General features: G+C 40.0%; 1 protein-coding gene across 1 annotated transcript; it reads right to left on the bottom strand.

Annotated features, from left to right (window-relative positions):
- Positions 1-617: 617 nt before the first annotated feature.
- Positions 618-17,828, bottom strand: lonrf1l (LON peptidase N-terminal domain and ring finger 1, like). The gene is made up of 12 exons (XM_049571630.1): positions 17,067-17,828; positions 13,177-13,295; positions 11,213-11,335; positions 7,108-7,305; positions 6,770-6,983; positions 6,545-6,650; positions 5,786-5,900; positions 5,545-5,666; positions 5,256-5,414; positions 4,920-5,082; positions 4,399-4,551; positions 618-2,410 (listed from the first exon to the last, which is right to left on the bottom strand). Exons 1-12 carry the CDS (start codon positions 17,680-17,682, stop codon positions 2,252-2,254), a joined length of 2,247 nt encoding a protein of 748 aa, XP_049427587.1. The 5' UTR covers positions 17,683-17,828; the 3' UTR covers positions 618-2,251.
- Positions 17,829-21,683: the final 3,855 nt, after the last annotated feature.

Consider the following 21,683-nt stretch of genomic DNA (forward strand, 5'->3'; position numbering starts at 1 on the left):
CCTAAAATTCCAACTCATTTCCGGGTGTGAGGATTCATTCCTGGAACTCTCTACTACTGGTAGACGACCTATAGCAGTGACCTCTGTAGTTCATTCTGCAAAGGAGTTATTCTATATTTATACATGAACATGCAAAAGGTCCTGTGAGCAAGATTAGAACCAGCACTATTTTGGTCACCACTGCCATTGAATAAAATGTCACTTCATTTGTGATGCCTGACAAAGAAGATAACATGGAACTCTCTGACACCTCAAGCCAAAAACTCAGTTTTCCCTGTCCGTCACTGGAAACAGGGTTTCTGAAAATCTTCACCCTGAAAGAGGTTTTACAAAATGTCTGTTTTCAGTGAAATAAAACAAACATTGTGGACAAAAGGCTGTACCACATAGAAAAGGCTATGTTCCTAAATATCCCAATGTACGTGTGGACATGGCCTCATAGTGGTGAGTTTAATTACTGTCAGTTGTATTTGATAAAACCACACCCATGCAGACCTGATTTGACTCCTTGAGTGTTGAAAATGTTGACAAATAATACCTTATGATGTGAGGTCCTTGCTTTGAGGTCAAAGCACAAGTTTCTATTTAATTGGTCAGAGTGGACACTTACACTGAAGTTGAAAAAAGAAGTGCATTTATTATTGAAAATTGATAACTTAAACATCAGACCAAAAACCAAGATCTGGCCAAAAAGCCTTTTTACAGATGATTTACATAAAACAGCCTTGACTTTAATTTTATTTTAGGATTTTTTTAATACACATTGTGCACAAATGGTGCCTTAAGCTAACTGAGAAAAAAAATACAATTAAAACATACTTCACACTATGGCAAAAAAGGAATGGTAACCAAGCCAATGCATTGTGTTATTCAGATCACAATGCAAAATGGTGTAAGGCAAATGCAGTCTCAACTGAAGCATTGCAGGTACCGTCCTCTCCTCTAAAGTAGACAGAGAGCAGCTCTGAATGAATAATGCTAACCCATTAGTTGTATTATACATGCTGTTTTTGTCTTGTTTTGATTTGTCATAATATTGCAAGTTCCCCTTAGAATTTCTCAAACAAACACATGGTCAGAATGTACAAATATATAATTATAAATTAGTTTAAGTTAATGTAATGGGCAGCTCAATCTTTTGGTTTAGAGGAGAGACAAATACTACATCAACAGAACCACTGAATCTTAAATACTTCTTTGCAAAAACCACACTCCACCAGGGTCTCCAAAGGTCCATTACATTTTGGAAGATAGTGCATATGACTTAAGGTTAAGTGTGAGAGGAAGAAAAGCATTTAAAAAGAATCAGGATGAGACATCAGGGCCACTGGTGTTCCGTTGACCTGATGTTAGGAGGGATAAAAGGGCCGATGTTTGCATGACCACTTGGAAGTAACTGGAAGAGGAAAACAATGGGAACAAACACAAGTCATCTCACTCTTTCAACAGGAAGGTCCTCTGCCACAACTAACAGGCAGCAATGGAAGTTTTGCATGGCGGGGGAAAAAAGTAAGAAGAAAATGTGATGCTCGGAAGATATCAATTAATACTTTCAGGGTCACGTACGCCTGCCTTTGCTGCACTTACGCTTTGCACAAATTTCTTTTTAATGGTTCATCGAAACCCTTTCTTGCTTTCACTTTTTTGGACTTTCAGCATTTAGGATTTTGTTCTACAGAATCACCTCAGCCCTCCTCCATACTAACAGAAATTACAGCCAGCAGATTAAAAAAAAAAAAAAACCTCTCTCTTCACTGATCTCACCAGAGACGATACAACACAAACTGTAACACTCTCTTCACCTCCCTCACAGTTAGATACTTTACTCCCTATGCCGCTTTCAACAGCAAAATATCAACTCAGTTGAACAGTGACTGCTCTTCTCATTTCAACAAGGTCACTCAGGGATGCTCTTCTGAAGATGAACAGCATTAGGATCGAGAGCAGATTTTTTTTTTAATCATTTTTGACAGTCTCAAATAAATAATGTGCATTAGTGGGAGTATCCCTGAGGTGGTTTGACCACATCTCTGGTTTCACTGATCCACAGTTCAAGGATGATTCGGCTTTGCTTTTATACTGCAGAGGCTTTTAATGAAGAACTGTAAAACAAGGGCTCGTGCAGCTGTAAAAACACAGTTGAAGGATCAGGTGGCAGTAGAAATAAAAGTTGGCAAGATGACGATACAGGGGTCGCTTGAATGTCATTTCAAAGTACAGAAGATGTTTGTGGTGATGAGAAGAGGAAGCTCTAGTTGTTGGGGATGCTCTGCAGATATGTGAGGATGTGCTGGATTTTCACCAGGCGTTCTTTGAGGCTGGTCATGGAGAGGACAGAGAGCTGGTACCGTGGGTCAATAGGCAGAACAGCCAGGAGCCACCAGCAACAGGCTGGACCGTTAGGAGTCGCCTAGCAGGAAGGAGGAATAGTGTTAAACATTTGTGTGTGAAAATACTTGTGCACATCTAGCTCCTGTGTAACTGCTGCCATTTAGAGTTTTGTGATGCTTCATTCTTGTTCATACAACACATTAAACACAAACAATAAATATAGTTTTAATTAACATTTCTGCAGTTTTCAAGTCTCAATTTACACAATTGGTAATTTGGTGAAGTACACATTTCGTATTGATTGCGTACTATACTCAGCCCTGCAAATACAACCCTTGAATGAGTTCACACATAAATGACCTCTTACAGTAATTTGCCAGAGGAATGCATGTCTGCACCAGAGTTAAACAGCTAAAAAATCCTTCTTTGTTTGAGTTGGAGACTGAGGCAGTTAAAAATCTGTTGAAGTTACAAGTTAAAAATACCTCTAAGGATTTGAAGTGAATACGGTTTACTACATCTATGCAACATTTTGCATTTCATGCTGGCCATTTGCCAAAGAATTGCAGTGCTTGTCCCTGGAACAAATAAGTTCCAAACTTACATAACGCCATTAAAAATCATAGTCCTTTTTTAGTGTGCACACACGTGGTGCAGTCGGGGATTCTTTTCATGACACTCCTCTGACGCAACAGGGCCGGTGGGATTAGGTATGAAGCACCCGTAAAGCTCTTTAGCCTATATTGTCAATGGACTCCGCCCCGTGGTTGTCCTAGGAGCAGAGCTGTAATCCCTGTCTGCGCTGCAGGCTACCAGCCAGAGCTGAGCATACACAACAACTATGTTCCGGTATTAAGACTTCTGAGGCAGGTGAATCCATAGTGTATTGTGGGTTTCCCCAAAAGGCAAGTGTGTCATGAGATGATCCACTTTCAGACTTCAGAATCTGCAGTGTCTTGCTGTGTCAGACGAGGTAATGAAAGCTCAGACACTGCAGTAATTTGAAGAAAGAGCTCAGCTGACATTGGTTCTGACAATAAAAAATATAAATAAGAATGGAATATTCATCAACTGGTGTTCCTTTATTTAAATGCACATCTGGTTATTTAAAAACTTGGGGCCATCACATGCACTGGAGGCAGGCAGTTTAACAAATTACTTCTTCTCAACAGAATCGGCACCAGCATCTGCTGCTCAGTATTTTAACCAATTCATCTGCCGGACAAATTACATAAAAATGACACTACTTTAAGTCACTAACAGCACAAATACAGTTTTTCCTTTTGTTTTCTATTGTGGAAAGTCAACAGCACAAGAGAAGTTTAATTAAGTACAAGGTATCATTTTCCAGTTCACTAGCTATAGTCACTAATTCTATTAAGGCCAATGCCAGTCAATCATTTCATCCATGTTATATATCGGCCTACTGCTAATTTTTGTGTAATGAAGACAGTGAACGCAAGGGAAATATTATGTTTGCATGTCAATTCTTGCTGAAGGAAATCAAAAATATATTTCTGATGTTAAAACAAGCTCAGAGACCAGTGGAAATATTAGACCTGATACTCTGGTTCAGGCATCTACTGCTACCTGTCTAGTGCAGAAATAATGTGTATTTAAAGATTAGACTCCTCAGAGGTGGTCATCGATCTGGAGAAAGAACAAATACACTCTTCTTGTCAGTGCTCCCTCAGAAGCTACTATAATATCTCAAATGCTTTTTACCTTTCATTCATGTCATGGTTTAGAACCGTTCCCCGTGGGCAACAACGTAGAAGAGGGAGAGCAGCCAGCATAGTGGTGTATAACTTCCAAGCCATTTTGTGTGTTTCTCAGTTACAGAGCCAGGGCTGTGCATGAACACTGGATTTTTTTCAGCGCACACAGAGAATAAATAACTACCGGATCGTGAGGAGATATTCACTGAACTTAACAAAAACTGTATTGGATTAGAATCACCCACTGCACCTTTAGAGTTTACAAAATAGTCCCTGCATAAACTACTCTGGTCTGAATTGGGCAAATGTCTTCAGATGGAAGCAGAGGGACAGTTAACTGGATGTTTACCTGGATGTCAGCTTCTCGTTCTGGCATTGGTCCAAAGTGCTGCAGGATCTGGTTGTGGAAGTGGATCTTGAGGTTCTGAAACCAGTCGCGGGCCTGCTCATATACAGCATCATGCAGCTCTTGCAGTTTCTCCAGCTCGTCACTGTCCTCCACCTAATAGAGGAGGATCAATTAACCCATCAGTCACTTTTGGATTGTCAACTTCAAAATACATTTTTTTTTAAAAGAACTGGCAATAACTTAATGTGAGAAACAAGTCAACTTATAAAGTGACATCCCACCCAAAATCAACCCCTGTAGACTCAAAAGGTGGGACACTGTTTATCTGGAGCCCTGCTTTTTAGCCTGGGCAAAACTGATGTGGTACAACAGAAAAAATATTAGCCACTGCCATCGAGGAATGTCATCTTATTTGCAGATAGGCCGATGGCAGTCAACAAGGCGAAACAGATGTTTGGCTGATAAATTGGTGCATCCCCAGTAGATAATATCATTCAAATGATAGTTACTGTGGTTCTTACCCGGATATCGCCCAAATGCTCGATGTCAGCAGTACTGTAACCATCCTTCATTCCTCGGGACATTACCCGGAAGCGTTTTCCTCCAATAGTGTCTACTACTGATCGTCCGTCAGGGAGGAAATGGACACTCCTGATGGTCAGCATGCAGCCATAATCTGCAAACCTACAGGGATGGACACAATTTAGTTTTTGATTTATTTAGACAACTGAGTTTTGGCAGTTTGTTCCAGTGGTTCCTTTTCTCCAGATGTGTAAATGAATCTGGTTTTAAAGCCTTCTAATATTGTTACTCGTACAAATCCATGTGCTTACATGTTGGTGTGCTTGCAAGCTTACCCTTTCTGGGGATCACTGATACACATCCCAAACTGCCGCGTGCCTGTGTCCATGCAGCGGCGGATCATGAGGCGGTAACGAGGCTCAAAGACATGCAGGGGGCAAGGCACGGTGGGGTAAGCCATGGTACACACAAAGATAGGCACATTCTTCGTCAGGCTGCACAGAGGAGGGAGGGAGGGAGGGAGAGAACATTTTAGACCCTGTGAGCCGCTTAAGAACTTCTGTAAACAGAAACTTCTGATGATGAACATTGGAATCAACCAGGCCAGAGATAAAAAATACTTACTCAGCAAGCTCTCTGGTCTCCTCCAAATGAGTTTTAGTCCTCTCTTCATGCTCCCGACTCAAATACTGTTTGATCAGCGTGTCCAACACAGTTGTCACCATGTACTTCCTACATGCTAGATACTGGAGACAGCAGGATATGAGTTAGTGACAATAATAACAGGAAGCAAAAAACATGCATTTTTGATTAGTACTGTAAGATTAGTGTCCTGATTTCTTACATGACAATACTGCTCTCTCACCTCTTTTAGGCTCTCTTTACAGAGGGGACACTGAGGCATATGGTCCAAGCAGCGTTCCAAACAGTTTTTACAGAAGGTGTGGCCACATGGTGTTGTCACAGGCTCATAGAACAACCTGGGAAGATCACAGAGATGTTTAATTCTGAATCCTGAGTCATTTACAAATAGAGATGCACCGATTTAACTGCTGAACATTAGTATCGGCTGACATTCACCTTGTTAAGTGCTATCAGCTTTCTGGCAAATAAGGAGGAGGAGAGCTAGTTAACATTAGCTGTTAGCAGCCAGCAGCCACAACTAACAGCTAACAGAGAGTTAGATTATGACGCATTCAAGCTCTTACAAATACGATTGGGTGAAGGTAAATTGTAAGTTATCACTATGTGTCCAAATGTAATCTTGTAAAATTCAGTTTTTGGCAAGAAACGATGTATTTTATATAATAAAAAGGCATCTGACGCAGTTTCTTAAAAAGATATTTCCATGTAAAACGTTAGATTAAAAGTCGTTTCTTAAATTTTAATGACTGCATTTGTGCTCATTCAAAGATCATGTAATGGAGGCTGAATAACTTTTTTCGAATTAAGATTTATCTTGTTTCCCTGGCACCAAAGGGGAACAACAAAACAACTGACCTCATTATCAGTCAAATTGTTACTTTAAACATCGGTATCGTCCCATAATTTGAGAATCGGCACATCCCTATTTACAGGCGCACACTGTGTATAAACTCATATGTCCACTGGTGTGTGACCTTACCTCATGCAGAGAGAGCACTCCAGGTCATTTAGGTCCAGCAAGTCCTCAGGAACACTTCTGCAGGTTTTAGCTTTGGCAGCTTTTTGTTTGGAGCCATTCCCCACACCTTAAGTCAACCAGAGAGAAGACAGCATTTCACAATTAATTATTATATTAATATTTAAAATATACATGGGTCTAAGATGTCATTATATATTTTGTTTGGACATCAGACTAGCCTCTGACCTTGTTTCTTCTGTTTGCTACTTCCACTGTCCACAACACAGGGTTCGGTGTCTGTCACTGACAGCTTCCTCTTAAGCAAGCTACCCTTGTCTTGGTCCCCCAGCTGAGGAGCGGAGCAAACTCTCTTCAGCCCTTCCTCACCACAGCTGGAGCCATGCATCCGCAAGGAATGAGCTCTGCTCAGAACAGGCCGCTCAAGGCTCTCCCAGCGTTTCTGAAAAATGACAGAAGACCAAAGGTAAGAAGACAGTGATTGTTTCCTGAGAACATGCGACAACAAAAGCATTGAAGCTATTCACTGACAAACAATGTGATGTAATTATTCAGCCTGCCCGTACCTCTTGGTTGTCCAGGTGGTGGTGTGCTGAGGCTGCGCGGACCTGGTTTTGGTGTTGTCTTTGGACTGGGCTCGGTGGTTGGGCTTGGGCATCGGAAACAAGAGTTTTACTGCGCAAGTGAGGCGACGTGTTCTGTGTTGTTTCCCTCAAGCCGACCTTCACATTCTCATCAGCTGGAGAAAGCAGGTCACAAAGGATCTGTAAAAAGCAAAAAAAAAAAAAAAAAAAAATACATTTTGTTATTTGTAACTGACCAGGTTGAGAGGAAAAATGTAACTGTATTTAAACAACACATTTTTCAATTTTGTCAAGGCTGGAAACATGCAGTGTTCTTTCCACAAAGGGGTTATTGACAAAGGTTTCAACCATACATTATTGTAAATCCATTTCGAAAACCAAGACCAAAAGCAAACTTAGTCATGATAATGTACATGGCGATGTGAAGGGAAAAGAGAAGGCAAACTTTGTCCAGAGAGTTGCCTTGTTCCATGTTCACAATAGATATCAACATAACCTCAGTTTGACCTTGGTGTGTCTAACCCAGTAGCAGACTCTGTTAACATTTTCTCCTAGTTCAGACACAGACGGTTCAGACAGACTCACTCTTTACATATTTCTGTACTTTTCCTCCACATTGGCATTATTTTCCAAAAACTTGCTTACAGAAATCTTGTGTAAGAGTGATTAAGGTTACAGTTTTTGAATTTGACTCTTTTTTACAACCATGGTGGGCTGGCCTTTCACCAAAAAACTTTTCAAGCAATTTTACTTTCACACACAAATTTCCAATGCCAGGATAAAATCATGAGAGTTCAACCTCAGTTGACGTGTGCGCCTGTGATCTCGATCAATTTGTGTAAGGTGGTCGTTAAACTCAGTCCAAGCTGTTAAGTCAGTCTTTTCTTGCCTTGACATTTTGACAAAGTCAAACATGTTTAATATTACTGTAGGTTTTTAATTTTGGCTCGTGCAAATGCTTAAGTTTTATGAAATCAACATCCATCCAGTGCCAAAAAGGAAGTAGCAAGCGAGTAGACGGTAAACCTAGACAGAATTTCAGGGAGGCCAAGACCATGAACAAATCTTGGTTTTCTTGGACTGTGGAAAAAGAGGGGAAAGTGGTGGAGCTGTGGAGTAAACAAGAGTCTGTGTTTCATTTGCAGAATCTGATCAACCAACTGGCTCTTTTTTTAATGAGAAATCATTTCCACAGTCCTCTGCCAGTAAAACAGCGCAGCTAACCAATGAAGGCTGTTAGCGAGTTGTATCAACAAAATCCAAAAAGATAAGTTTGTTTGCAAATTCAGTTTATCTTTATGGATTATATTGATGCCGAATTGACAAGAATACTGTCGACAGGTGAACCTTTTTATCTTGTGTGTCTTTGCAGACATGTAAGGAATTGTTAATATGTCATATTTCTCAAATGGAGTTTGGTGTAACGTTTTCCACCAGCAGCAGGAGTGGCAATATTCACAAAGTAATCTAGTCTTGCAAACAGTGACCCTGCAAGATCTCCAGTCTTTGCAAAATGTTTTAGCGTGTGACTAAAAACGGACACTGTCTTTAGATGTAAGATGGTGTCAAATTTTTAAGTATTTTCACTGTTTTCTAGCGTATGGATGGCATTATGGTGAGCAATATGCTCAGGATTGTTCGGATGTCTTGTAATCTCTTTGTGAAAGCAACAAGGCTGGAGGCTGTCATTTTCAATTTTGTTAATTTTCCATTTTTATTATATGGGTATTGGGCAGGCCTTTGAGACTTTAAGTGTGATTACAGGCTACACAAACTTGATTTGACATGCTATTGATGCATGTTGTTTGGCTCCCACACTTGTGTGGATTGATGTCCAGCCTGAACACTGTCTCTTTCAGGATCAGAAGGATAAAGAATTCAGACTAGACGTCGATAAAACCAGCAACCCTTAACGGATTGGATCAATTTCACATACTTTAGACCAAGTGAAAACTGGTATGAGATGACTAATGTGATTATGTATGTCTCCTTATGCAATGATGATTCAGAGACGATTACACAAAACAGCATTAGCGACTGAATGCAACAAAGTTTTATCACAAAGTGGCAACAAACTTTCACGTTATTCTGAAAATGTACGTGGGACTGCATGCATGAGTCAACTGTGTCACACTTACATAACTACAACCCTGTGATCAGCCTCTCAAGTGGCACTAATGCCATTACAGACAGAGTCACAAGACCTGACCCACTAACAACTTATGTAACCTGACTGTATTTCTTTGATCCATACTGTTACCCGGATTTTTGCATTGTAGCCTGCATGTTTCGCATGCATATTGATTTGCACCTTATTGTTATGTTTATCATAGACTTTTATGTTTACGCTCTTCATTTGAATAGGTGGAGGTTTACATTTTGATTTTATCTGTAAACTGTAAGAAGTGACACATGCTCTGACTGGCTTAAATCAACATGGATGAGTGGAATGATATGAGTGTTGAAAATAATCTCTGCCAGCACATTCCAGACACAATTACAAGCATAGAGGACGATGTATGATGTATATCCAATTAAAACACAGCAACACAAGAGGTACTGTCATCAGGATGCTTATAAAACACAGGATCTCTTCCTTGTTTCCGGTTTAACTGTTTATTTAGTCATAAAGCCTAAGTGGAGTTTTAAGATTCATGCCATGAAGAGAGGTTCCATTAAGTCAATGTAGTAGAATAGCAGATGCTTGCTATAAAAACAGAACAAACGGCTTGATGTAATAAAGATCAGAATGGGAGAGCTTTAAGTTGCCAGCTATCCAATCAAAGAGTTGGGACAGCCATGTACAGATTCCTTGATCAGTGGTATAAGTTTTCTTACAGTGTTTTGAGGCTAGCTCCTCCAGCTGACTTGCAATAACACTGCGTGACCTCAACCGTTAATGTCAAGTCTTTTTCTCTTCCCACACTGTCAGCAGACCAGTGTTTCCCATACATTCATTTATCTGTGGTGGTGCGCCACAAATAAATTATCTCCGCCACATATAGATTTTTCTGCTTTTGGCGCTACGTGTTCGACCTCGCTCATAACCACATTATAATGGGACTCAGTGTCTGTGAATGTAGCTTGTCGTTACAATTCCGGTGCAATAGGTGGCGGTATGCATCGTAAAGACGCACTTAACGCACCTGGTCCACCAGAAGAAGAAGAACAAGAAGCAGAAGTAGTAGCAGAACGGATCCGAAGACCTCTCGGTACAAATATGTGGGCAAACAAGTCCAAAAATGGTCCGAACAACTCTAACTCATCATGTTATATTAGCCTGTGTCTGTATTAACATAGCTGGAAGCTCATCATGTGCAGAGACATTAACTCACGCTGTTAGTAGTGTTAACTGCAGCGTGAGTCCCGTAGCAGCTCACCACCCTGTTAATCAATTACAGTGGCTGCACTGGCAACGGGAGCTGCATGACAACTCCCGCCTGTCGCGCGACAACTCTTTACGTGGCTCTTCTATTTTTGTCGCGCTATGCTCCCCTACGCGACCCTCCAGCAGATAAAAACTATATGAAATAGTGTGCTAAACGAGCACAATGTGCTTTTAAATGAATAAACCATTATCAGAGGTGATATGTGATGATTTTTTTCATGCATTTATCCATGTTTATCCGTGACATTGTGTAAATGTCCGTGGTGGACATTTGAAAGCGAGTAGATGACAAACAGTACAGTAAACTTGTAGGTAACTCAAATATATGTAATAACTTAGGTGGAAAATGCTTTAACATTTCATGCAGCCTACATGCAGCCTCTCGGCTTGGCAAACAGTAAACAACCCCGCTAGCGTCTCTACGTGTCGCTTCCGTACACAGTCAGGGGAGCCCAAATGAATACGCCGCGACGCTACGCTGACATGACGTAGGTTTGCAGCCGGTGGAGCCCGGCCGTGTGGTTCTGCTCGTTAGTAATTAACTCTGACGTTGGATGTTCACTTCTTCACACAGATGAGTATTGAAAAATATTTTTAATACCCCCCCCCACCAGGACCACACCACCACAAATAGTTTCCTGTCCTGTGGGAAACACTGCAGCAGACCAATCATAACTCCTTTCTCTTAAACTCTCTCACCTTTTCCACTTGTCTTTTAGCACAGGGGAAGTCCTCGTCCACCGCCAGGCAGCTGAGGAAGACTTGGAGAGACTCGTCCACTTGGCCCATCTCATGCAGCACCATCGCTTTTCTAAACAAAGCCTAAAAGGACAGAAAGACAGAAATCATATTTTTGCACCAGTATTTATGTTTACACTGTATATTTACATTCATGCTTAGTCCCTTTCACTAATGTGTTCACAATACTGATCCATCTTTAAACCTCCAACACGTTTTCTCTTACAGTTAAGTTTTCATGCTTTACATGAATCTTAAGAACAGATTCAAAATCAAGACAGAGTCGAGGCATGCTGAACTGTTTTACCTACAGCCAGACAGAGCACAAGTGAGAGACACAGCTTTTTCTAAATGCATTATATAAGTACTATTCAACAAATCAATATGAAATACGCAGGTTCTTTTCATGATATACTTTGCACCACAAATAAAGAATAAACCAGGCTTCAACCCAGACATTTGGTCTCCTGTTAGTGATATAATAGTCAATAGTGGCTTTGACCTTAATCACTGTAGTCTCAGTTGTGGTCTGGAAACCTTCTTTAGTCATGATACTCTTAACTTGTTTACCCTATGAGAAGGCCTTTTATACAATACTAAAAACAGCAGGAGGATGCTAAAAATATACCATGTAAACACACAAACACCACTGACAAATTATTCTTGACACTATGATGTAGTAAAGTCAGTTGCCAAGACGAACTTTTAAAGCGGTTGTATTCTTTAAAAAAAAAGGAACAAATTAATAAACATGATTATGCGAGTCTGACGCCCGGCCTACAATTAACTTGTAACTATAATCCAATGACACCACAAATTAGATTCTTCCCCTCTGTGGCTTTGTGGGTGGCAATCTTAAAATACACCTTTTCTTAGTAATGACCGGCTGACCAATATATCAGCAGTGACTGACTGCCAGACTCAAGCAGATTAAAGCAGGTGTGTGAGCACATACACAACCTTGTAGTGCAACCAACTAAATACTGGACATTTAATTTGGGGTCATATCTGAGACTGATTATCCTGTCATGCAGGCCTGTCAAGATACCTACTTTTATTAAGCGATCTATTGTCACGGAAATTATTACAATAAACAATGTTTTTTTCATTTTTTAAACCATTTTATGTCACTGATAAAATGACAATGTGACAGCATAATAATGCCAGTACACCCATTGCAATGAAATTCTTAAGAATAGTCAGACAAGAGTATGAAAAAATATTTAATGTATTTTTACAAAGTAATTAACACCTCTTAATCTAAATGTACAAGTACCTTTAAAGGAGTGGTTGAAAATGACTCAGTTTGAGACTTATTAATATGGATATTATTTGTCCAACAAAAAACGAAACCAACTGATGCCCACTGTGACAAACTGAAAGTTTAGCGAAGCTTCGAGAACACTGCGGTTATCTCCAGTATTCAGAGATGACATTGTTGGAGGATAAAACTACAAACAACAGACTTTTTGTCTTATTGAATCAGAACTGTGCTTCTTACATTTCAAAAACACAGCTGCAGGCTACCGGTAAGCTACACTGTGTTGTCTTTGTAGTGTTTTATTTCTCTTTGGACTCACGCACGAAGGCGGAGGTGGAGAGAAAATAGAAGGAGAATGGCAGCCCCCAAGTCTTACAATGGTTAGGAAAACCGTGCCATTTATTCTGGCATCATGCTGGCTGAAATGCTGGTGACATTCTCATGTATACAAACACGCATGTAAACATAACAGGCAATATCAAGGTCAGGAAAATGATCACGGTCATGTCCATATATCTTACAAAAAGCCACTAATTATCATGACGGGCCTACTCTCATCATAGAGTCATACCAACTGTGCCTCATGGTAAAGATTTTTTAAAACACACTTCATATTTCTGTAGCATGGGAAAACTAATGACTGCGGTATCAGTGAGTGACCTACTTCAGCAGAACAGCTGGACCCAGGACTGAACTCTGTGTCCTCCAAAGCCAGACGGTACAGTTTAAGAGCCATGTACGCTTCCGCCCGAGACAGTCGGGCCACCACTGTCGTCTCTGGATCTGCGGGAGACATGAGAGAGAGGAAAGAGAGAAATTTGCAATGAGTTAAGGTTTTTAACTATGAATATTTTTCTTTTAATATTAGAAACTACAGCATTTTATGAAATGAGATATCATTCAATTGTTGGCTATCTTTATATCATGAAATATAGCACAATGGTACCACACTTATACTGACCACATCAGCTTATCTATAATTTAATGTGCAAATCTTAAACCTTTTCTGTTTGTGAGTGGGTAATGTTTACCTTAACAGGTTTTAAAACTCTGTCACTTCCTGCAAGTCATATTAGACATACACAGTTTATTAGCTGTGGCATTGAATTCTCTGCAGACAATGCAAAAGACAAATAAGATGCATCAGTGGGTTTTATATTTCTGTTTTTAACTGTAGGATGCATTTAAGGGGACACAACAGTTACTAATACTGGCATGTACTCCAAAACAAAGTGTAGAAGCCTAAAATGACTTAACCTTTTCAGGAATGGCTAAACAGACATGACTTTTGTATACCTGTGTATGTGAACTGCATTAAAAATTAGCCATTTGACATTCAGCTATTTACTCAACTACGTCACTTTGTTGTGAGCAAGTCTCGGTCTTTTGCATCAGTGTGCCCTGCAAACATTCCTGACAAATGAATTCTGTTGGTGGATTACATTTACCTGCGATTAATCAGAACTTTAATAAGATTCATTTTCTTCGCAGACTGAGTCATGCTTCTTCTGAACATGGCACCCTATTTTTCCAAATAATCTATTACCTTTCATAAAGACAAATGGGATTAGATCCTTTTTCTGGTATTTGGCAGATGCTAATGTGAACAGAACCACAGGTGGTTTGTCTAGTCGCCATAACATCAACAAAGAAACCCGGAATATCTGGAAGTTTCTGTCCTGCTTCTCAGGTTGTCTGCAGCACTGAGGACACAGTGCTGCTGTCAAAAGCAGGTGGTGCAACTCTATTACTGCCACAGTGACAGGAGTCTACATCCTTAACTCAGTGTCCACTGACTGTCTTGTCAGAAAGTGCCTCTGTTCTGTTAGGGATTAACCCTCCTTTGACCTTAAAGTAACATGCAATATATTTTTTTCTTAACTTTTGATTCTTCCTGGCATTAATTGGACAGAAGAGGAAGACAGCAAATAATAAGTGGAGAGACAGAGATATAACATGCATTTAAGTTTTCAAGGCAGAACTAATGGATACATAATCAATCAATCAATCAATCAATCAAACTTTATTTATATAGCGCTTTTCATACATCAAAAATGCAACCCCAAAGCGCTAGATAAGCATAGATATTGCAGATATGTGGTGTGCGCCGCAGTCTCTCAGCTACCAGCGAGCTTTTGTTAACTTTTGTAAGTCTGAGTTACACAATGTTACACAATGCAAGGACACAACAAATTGTGCATTCATATTTTGCAAGGGATGTCATGTTATTCCAACTTTTCCACCGTCATTACTGACCTCGAGCAAATATTCTAAGTTATAAAAAAAAATTGGGGGAAGTCATCCCAGTTAAATGTGGAGACAAATAATTCTAGTTTAACTCTCAACTGTATAAAGGCATTTCACTGGTGTCAGGATCACATAAGACCTTATAATGCAGCAGTTTGGGTTATGTCTTTCACTGAATATCCTGTGTTTGAGTAACAGAGGTCAACGGGGACACAGGTTACATGTGTGTTATATCACTTGACCCAGATTCCAATGGATGTTTCCATAAGCTCCCATAAACCAGGTAAAGGTCCAGAACAATTTTTAAGCCAGACTGCCGGACTACAGCTGAGCTATATGTCACTATTATATTATTTGAATAATATTTTGTAAAAGCACCACTCGTCAACTCAACAATATAGTCACAATGTGGTCAAAAATATTGTGATATTTGATTTCTACACATTGCCAGCTCTTTGTTAGACATTTTTAAGAGTTTGGGAGATCAGATGTGAATCTACACTGCTGTACATTGGAAATCCTGTGCCCTGTTTACATCTGGTTTTAACATGTGTCCTGGGTGACAGGGTTAGGATTGCCGCATTATGACAATGATAAATGAAATTGGCATTTAAAGCCTACAACCCCCAAACTACACTAGCATAAAAATGAGTAAGTGACTACTGTTATTTTTTGCATAATTAGAAGGTATTTAGGACTCAGTGGTTGAAGTAAAAAAAAAAAAAGACCATTTGTCTTGCAAGACAGTGCATTCACCACAATGCATCATACTATTTTGAGTTTGTTAGTTCAATCATTATTTCCTTAAAGGGGGATTGCACTTATTCTCAAAATTCATACAAGCTATTCCTATGTTTCAGACAACCCCAAAAATATAAGTAAGCATGAACAACTCTCTCTGAAATCCAATAACTAGAGTGCTAAAACTCAAGTTTGTGACATTATAGGGTATAAGGTCCAAAAGTGGGTCGCAGGTCCACTCTGAATGGACTGCAAGTGACTCGTAAATGTGTCAGTTTATAAACACACTTTATTTACAGTGAATTTCTGGCACAGAGCTTTTATTTTGAGATGCTGTTTCTTGCTGTAGAATGAGTGCCTAAGGGACAACTACAGCAAGCTAGTTTGCCAACATGGCCAAACACAAGTATGACCCCAAATATTTTAAACTGTGTGGACTTGAACTAATCACTAAGGAGAAATTTAAAACCTGTGGCTGGACCAGTTGAGAACCACTGCTCTAGATGACACTGAAAGCAGTACACTTTCTCTTTCTGAGGGTCACAAAATCAGCCTCCCATTCATTGTCTATTGTCTCTCTCCAATCTTTATAACCTGTGACATCACAGGCTTGAGACTTGCTTCTCTGGTTTCTGGCTTTGAGACAGAGTTAGTCATGTTCACGAGTATTAATTCAACTTTCCTTGGCAATGGAAATAACATATTGGAATTCCTAATTACACTGGTGTTCCCCTTTAAAATCCCACTGAAGGGCAGGTCATGGTACCCCCAACACTCCTTTCATCCAGTGAACATGCTAGCAGTTTTTCAACTTCAGGTCACCTCCACTGGAGCAGCTATGCATTTAATACCTTGCTAAAGGGCAATGTAGACCAATGCTGATACTGGTGAAAGTGGCATATCTCATAGTGATGTCACCTAGACAAACTTTTACTGCCATTATTTGGAATAGCATTATCACTCACATACCTTCACCATCACTGTTTTGATGACTCTAAATCATCTGCCACAGGAGTAGCCTACTTTATCTCATTGCATAACGTTAGGATCTGTTACAAAAGCTAACCCACTGTCTGGCTGACTGTCTATCTGGACCACCAGCCTAGCCCTGCCTCATATATTTGCAAACAAATGGTAAAACATTTATGAAACTGTACCCCGTAACTATAACAGTTACAAAATTCAAATGCCCTCCCCCTTGATAAGTTACAAAACCTGCCCCACTCTGTGTCACGACCTGCCTTATGCAACTTACACCGAGTGCGCATGCTCAGCTGGTGGTGTGTCGTAAGCAGGACCTGCCAGATGAAACAGCAGCCAATGGGAAGAGACTGGCACCAGTAGTACACATGGTGCACTGCTTTTCCAAATGTTGGTCAATAGAACTTACTCTACTTACCCCTCGGGGTGAACCTGCATCAAACACTGACTTATTAATGCATATAATGTTTACACAGAAAACGTCCCAGTGGCACACTGTGTTGCCCTCACAGCGAGTGCGCAGCAGACACACCACCAGGGAACACCTCCCCATTTGAACATGGATGTAATGTTCTTGTAACTCACCACACTGTATAACCTCAGTTGCTAGCGCCACAGCTTCTTCGTAGCGTCTTCTTCTACACAGCTCGTCCACTTTACATAGTGTTTTCGACTTTTTCAGCTCGCCTGGGAACCATTTCTCTAACAGTCCGCACAGAATTACATTCACTTTCACCTTGCTGCTAATGGCTTCACTGCACAGCTTACATTTGGAGAGCAGCCGTCGTTGTAAACATCTTTTGCAATACGAATGTCCACAGGCTGTGGTCACAGGTTCACCTAAAAAGCTATGACAGTTGGGGCAGTCAAACACATCCTGCACACAGCTAACGCAATCCCTTGCGTCCTGACTCCGGCCTGAGAGGGAGTCTGCCCCGGCCGCTTTTCTCTTAAAGTTGCGGAGGATACATTCCACTAAGGTGCTCAATTGTTCCGGTCTCACGGTGCCATACCGCATAGCAACTGAAAACCAGTCAATGGCTTCTTTCAGGCAGTTTTCCGATGCTAACGCGTTGGCTTTTTGTAGTATAACGTTAAGTTGATGGTGGTCCTGCTCTTCAGAGGTGTTGTCCGAGTCAGCGCCGATGAAGAAGGCGCTCCTCTCCTCCGGTGTGCCCTCCACTTGCGAATGGAGCGACATTGTAGCGTCAACAAAAAGCAAACGTTATGTATTTTTAGTTTTTCTTCTGTTAACGTGTCTATACATTTCTATAGCTGCCGCGGTCCTTGATAGTGTGGTGGACCGACTTTCCCATAGACAGTCGTTAGTTACATAAAAAACATGATCACGTGAGCAGCAAACTCGTGCTGTGATTGGTCAGAGCGTCTCGGTTACAAAACCTGCGTTCGAAAGTTTCATAACTACGGAAAGGACGTAGTGGAGCTGAGTGACTGTGCCAGGTTACAGCGCTCCCATTGCCCCAAAGACCTCTATCTTTCTCCCCTCAGGGTGCAATAGTAACATAAAACAATACAAAATGACGTGAACATATCAGTCCTTGCTGATATATTTATTAATACGTCTTTGAAAGCTGTCAGAAAACTTACCCAGAGGACCCCTCTCATAACTGGTTGTGTAATAAGATTTTGTAACACAAGTTTCAGTTTTATATAATTCACTCTTCCTTGGCTGTGTCTGACCTCTTTTTTTGTTGTCAATTTCTGTCACGTGTTTCACACTAACCTCCTTTTTGTGATGGCAAATGTTGCACAAATTAAGAAAGATATAAAAGAGAATGTCTGACTGGACCACTTATTGACACAGTGAATAGTGTGGTTTGTATGCTATAGTATTTGTGATGATTATCAATAATGTTTTAGAATAAATTAGAGGTGGAACTATTTTATACAGTCTATGGGTGGAACCAAGTGATTGTTCTGAATGAGTCTCAAGTCCTTGCACTCAAACTGTAAGACCCTGTAAGTCCTGAACTTTGTGTTTCAAGGCCCAAACAAGTCATGAACCAAATATATTGTTATTTAAACAACAGAGTAATGTAACTAAGCGTTATATCAATAACTGTTAATAACTGTTCTTTGTGCAACTTCAGATGTTGAATGAAGCTGGAAATTGTTGCATCTTTGTCTGTCATTGTAATTTCATTTTTTTACCAACTGGCACTCAGTAATGTAATGTTAATGGTTGTTGGATGCTGTACAGACTGGTTCAAACAAAATGGATCTGGTAAGTAATAAATAGTGTTAATGTAAGTAGATTTGGGAAATGAATTGATTTGTGGCTTTTTAAATAACATAATGTCAAATCTTTGGGCTTGGGGGCGTATCAAGTACTTTCAAGTCAAGTCAAAAGGCTCCAGTACATGTGAAGTCACAAGAAATTGGTGTTCAAGTGCACATCAAGCTGCAAGTCAAATTTTGATTTTGTCGAGTCCAGTGTCATCAGATTTGTGACTCAAGTCCAAAGCTCTGGCATAAATTCATTTTGACCTGAAAAAGATCTAAGTAGGATCCAAATATTGTCTTGATTAAACTTTTGTGGCATGGAGTAAGCGTGCAGGCATAACTTTTTTAGTCATGTTAACATAAATTCAAGATAGTAAAACAAAGGACCTTGCATACAATCAGATTTTATATTCTTTAATTTGTTCCTTAACCCTGCATACACAAAGCTCCAAGACTGAAAGACATTTTCATGTTTTACCCATGGATTTATCTGTGTGTACTGTCTTGTAGGCTAGACTTAAAGGTCAAGTGTCTAGGATTTATTGGTATCTAGCAGCAAGGGTTGCAGACTGCAACCAACTTAAACCTCTACTGTTTGCCAAGCATGTAGGGGAACTATGGCGGCCAACTCAAATAACCCTATCAAGGACTAGTGTTTGATTTGTCTGTTCCAGGCTACTGTAGAACAACATGGCAGACTCCACGAAGAAGGACCTGCTCCGTGGCCCATTTTAAGTTAGCATCTCATTGCCACATTTGTTCTACATGTGAGTTGTTTTATAGGCTCTGTTACATGTTCTCGTACTGCTTTTTGTATTTTCAGCTTTAACATTTATTATCTCCCTCGTAGCAGAAGTCCACAATCCTCCTTTCCAAACCTGGTACAGCTCAGCCATGAGAGGTGCTTAATGCATGGCTGCTATCAGGACATGTTGCACTGTCTGTCACCTCCCATCATCACCTGTCATCTCATAGAGTCATGTGCTACTGCTTGCCCTGTAACCATCATGTTGTCTCTTACACCACAGTAGCTAAAGTTAGTAACATGTCACCCAGACAATGAAAGCTGTAAAAGCAAATGACCTTACAAGAACATGAAGGTGCCTTGATGCTGTTGCAGACATTTTAAATGATCCACCAACAGGCAAACAGTGAAAATAAATGTAAGAAATTTCCCTCCATAAAAAAAAAATCTATCTAAACAGAAATAAACAGTCCTTCATTGAACAAACACATAAAATAGATGTAGTGTTTTTATATGTGAACAGCACTATAGCAGCCTCCAAACAGGGCAGCTTGCTGTCCTCTTGCCACTGATTCGAAATAATAAACATCAGCTCCGGTCTCAAGGAAACACATGATGTACTGTGCGTCACCTGTGGAGAATGTTGTGATAATTACCAATGAAAAGAAGCATGAAAAATGTTACTTAACCACAACTAAATCCAAACAGTGCTGTTATTATTAGACTCTAGTGAGCCTAGAAGCACAGGCAGAAATAGCACCCAAAAAAAATAGCATCAGAATTCTTCTGCAAACACTAGACTACATTGATCAGATATTGTAAATGGCTTTAAGCCTTCACAAATTCTCCACAGGCTTTGCTGTGAATGTGACCTTAAACCAGACATACTGTAATACTGTAATAATCTTTTATTGTGAAGTCACGCTGCAAAAATGATAAGTGTTTTTATCGTTGTTGATGCTCAACCATCTATCTGTGGATGTATGCAGTGCTATAATGGCTGTAAAGGATTTGCATAATGTAGTGGTGAGGTTACATGAGGACAGGGCGGGAACCTGACGCAACCTTGTATATTATGGAGGGACCCTGCCCTCTAGTGGTTAAAGTGGTCCACTACTCCAAAAAGACACCAGCAGACAGCTCTATTGGAAAATCTAACAGTTTACAAAATGTCTCTCAGAGAAGTAAATGACTTTAAAAAAAATATGGCAATAAAGCACACATAGTGTTGAGTGATAATACAGCTGTGAGTGTCTGTGTTTAACAAACAAATTAAACAAAAACAAAACAACCAAATATCTGTAAGTTTATTAGATATACGTCACACAGTGTAGCTGGCACTAAATTCATAAGATTGCTAAAATCTCACAGCTGAAGCAAGAGGAGAGCCAGAGCTTCTACATAAACTATCAGTGCATTCTCTGAGTTTGTGGCACTTGTGTGTTCTTTTTTTTAATACTTTATTTTTCTTGCTTTTCCATCACAGAAACATCACATACACACAGAAGGAAAAAACACGTAAAGATCTTGATTTCACAAAACCTATCAACTCCTGTGTCATTTTCAGTGGTTCTGTCGCTCATCTTGACGTAAACATGTGAAGGTCATCCATTTTTCCAATTTCTCTCAACATCACTCCTCTCGAGTGCTTATCCTTTGAGATAAGTGTTCCATTACATATTTTATTCACAGCTGTCTGTCTCGTGTTGATGGTTCTGCCTTGCTCCTCTCCTTGTCATGGCCTTCTTACAAGCTGCCAACAATGTCTCCTGTCACATTACCAAAGTACAGTACTATACATGACCGAGGTATGTCATAGCCCATGAATTTTCATAATAACCATAGGAACAATTCCCTAAACTAAACTATACAATTTCAGGACAAAGCCTGACTGTCCTACATCTATTGCCTCACACCTGCTCCAACATGGTCGTGCTGTAGACAATATTTGCTTTTAAATTTTATGTATATAAATATGGGCCATAAAATGCATGCGTTTAGTGACAAAACAGCCGTGAATTCCTAAAACAAAACAACCAAACATTACCAGAACAGACATTACCAGAATATGAAGGAGTGAAGCGAGAGGAGAGCCAGATGTTATACATAAACTATCAATATATTATCTGGGTTTTTGTCACTTGTGTGTTCTTTTTTCTCCTTGATATAATGTAGATATCATTCTATATATTTCTTTGTATTTTTAATCTCCA

Source organism: Epinephelus fuscoguttatus, linkage group LG3 (assembly GCF_011397635.1).
Source record: "Epinephelus fuscoguttatus linkage group LG3, E.fuscoguttatus.final_Chr_v1".
In the NCBI taxonomy this organism is placed as follows: domain Eukaryota; kingdom Metazoa; phylum Chordata; class Actinopteri; order Perciformes; family Serranidae; genus Epinephelus; species Epinephelus fuscoguttatus.

Coding starts and splice junctions, on each gene's coding strand:
- lonrf1l (XM_049571630.1), bottom strand. CDS start 17,682: ATGTCGCTCCATTCGCAAGTGGAGGGCACACCGGAGGAGAGGAGCGCC. Junction 11,336..13,176: donor GGTCCAGCTGTTCTGCTGAA/GTAGGTCACTCA, acceptor CTGTCCTTTTAG/GCTTTGTTTAGAAAAGCGAT. Junction 4,552..4,919: donor AGCATTTGGGCGATATCCGG/GTAAGAACCACA, acceptor CTCCTCTATTAG/GTGGAGGACAGTGACGAGCT.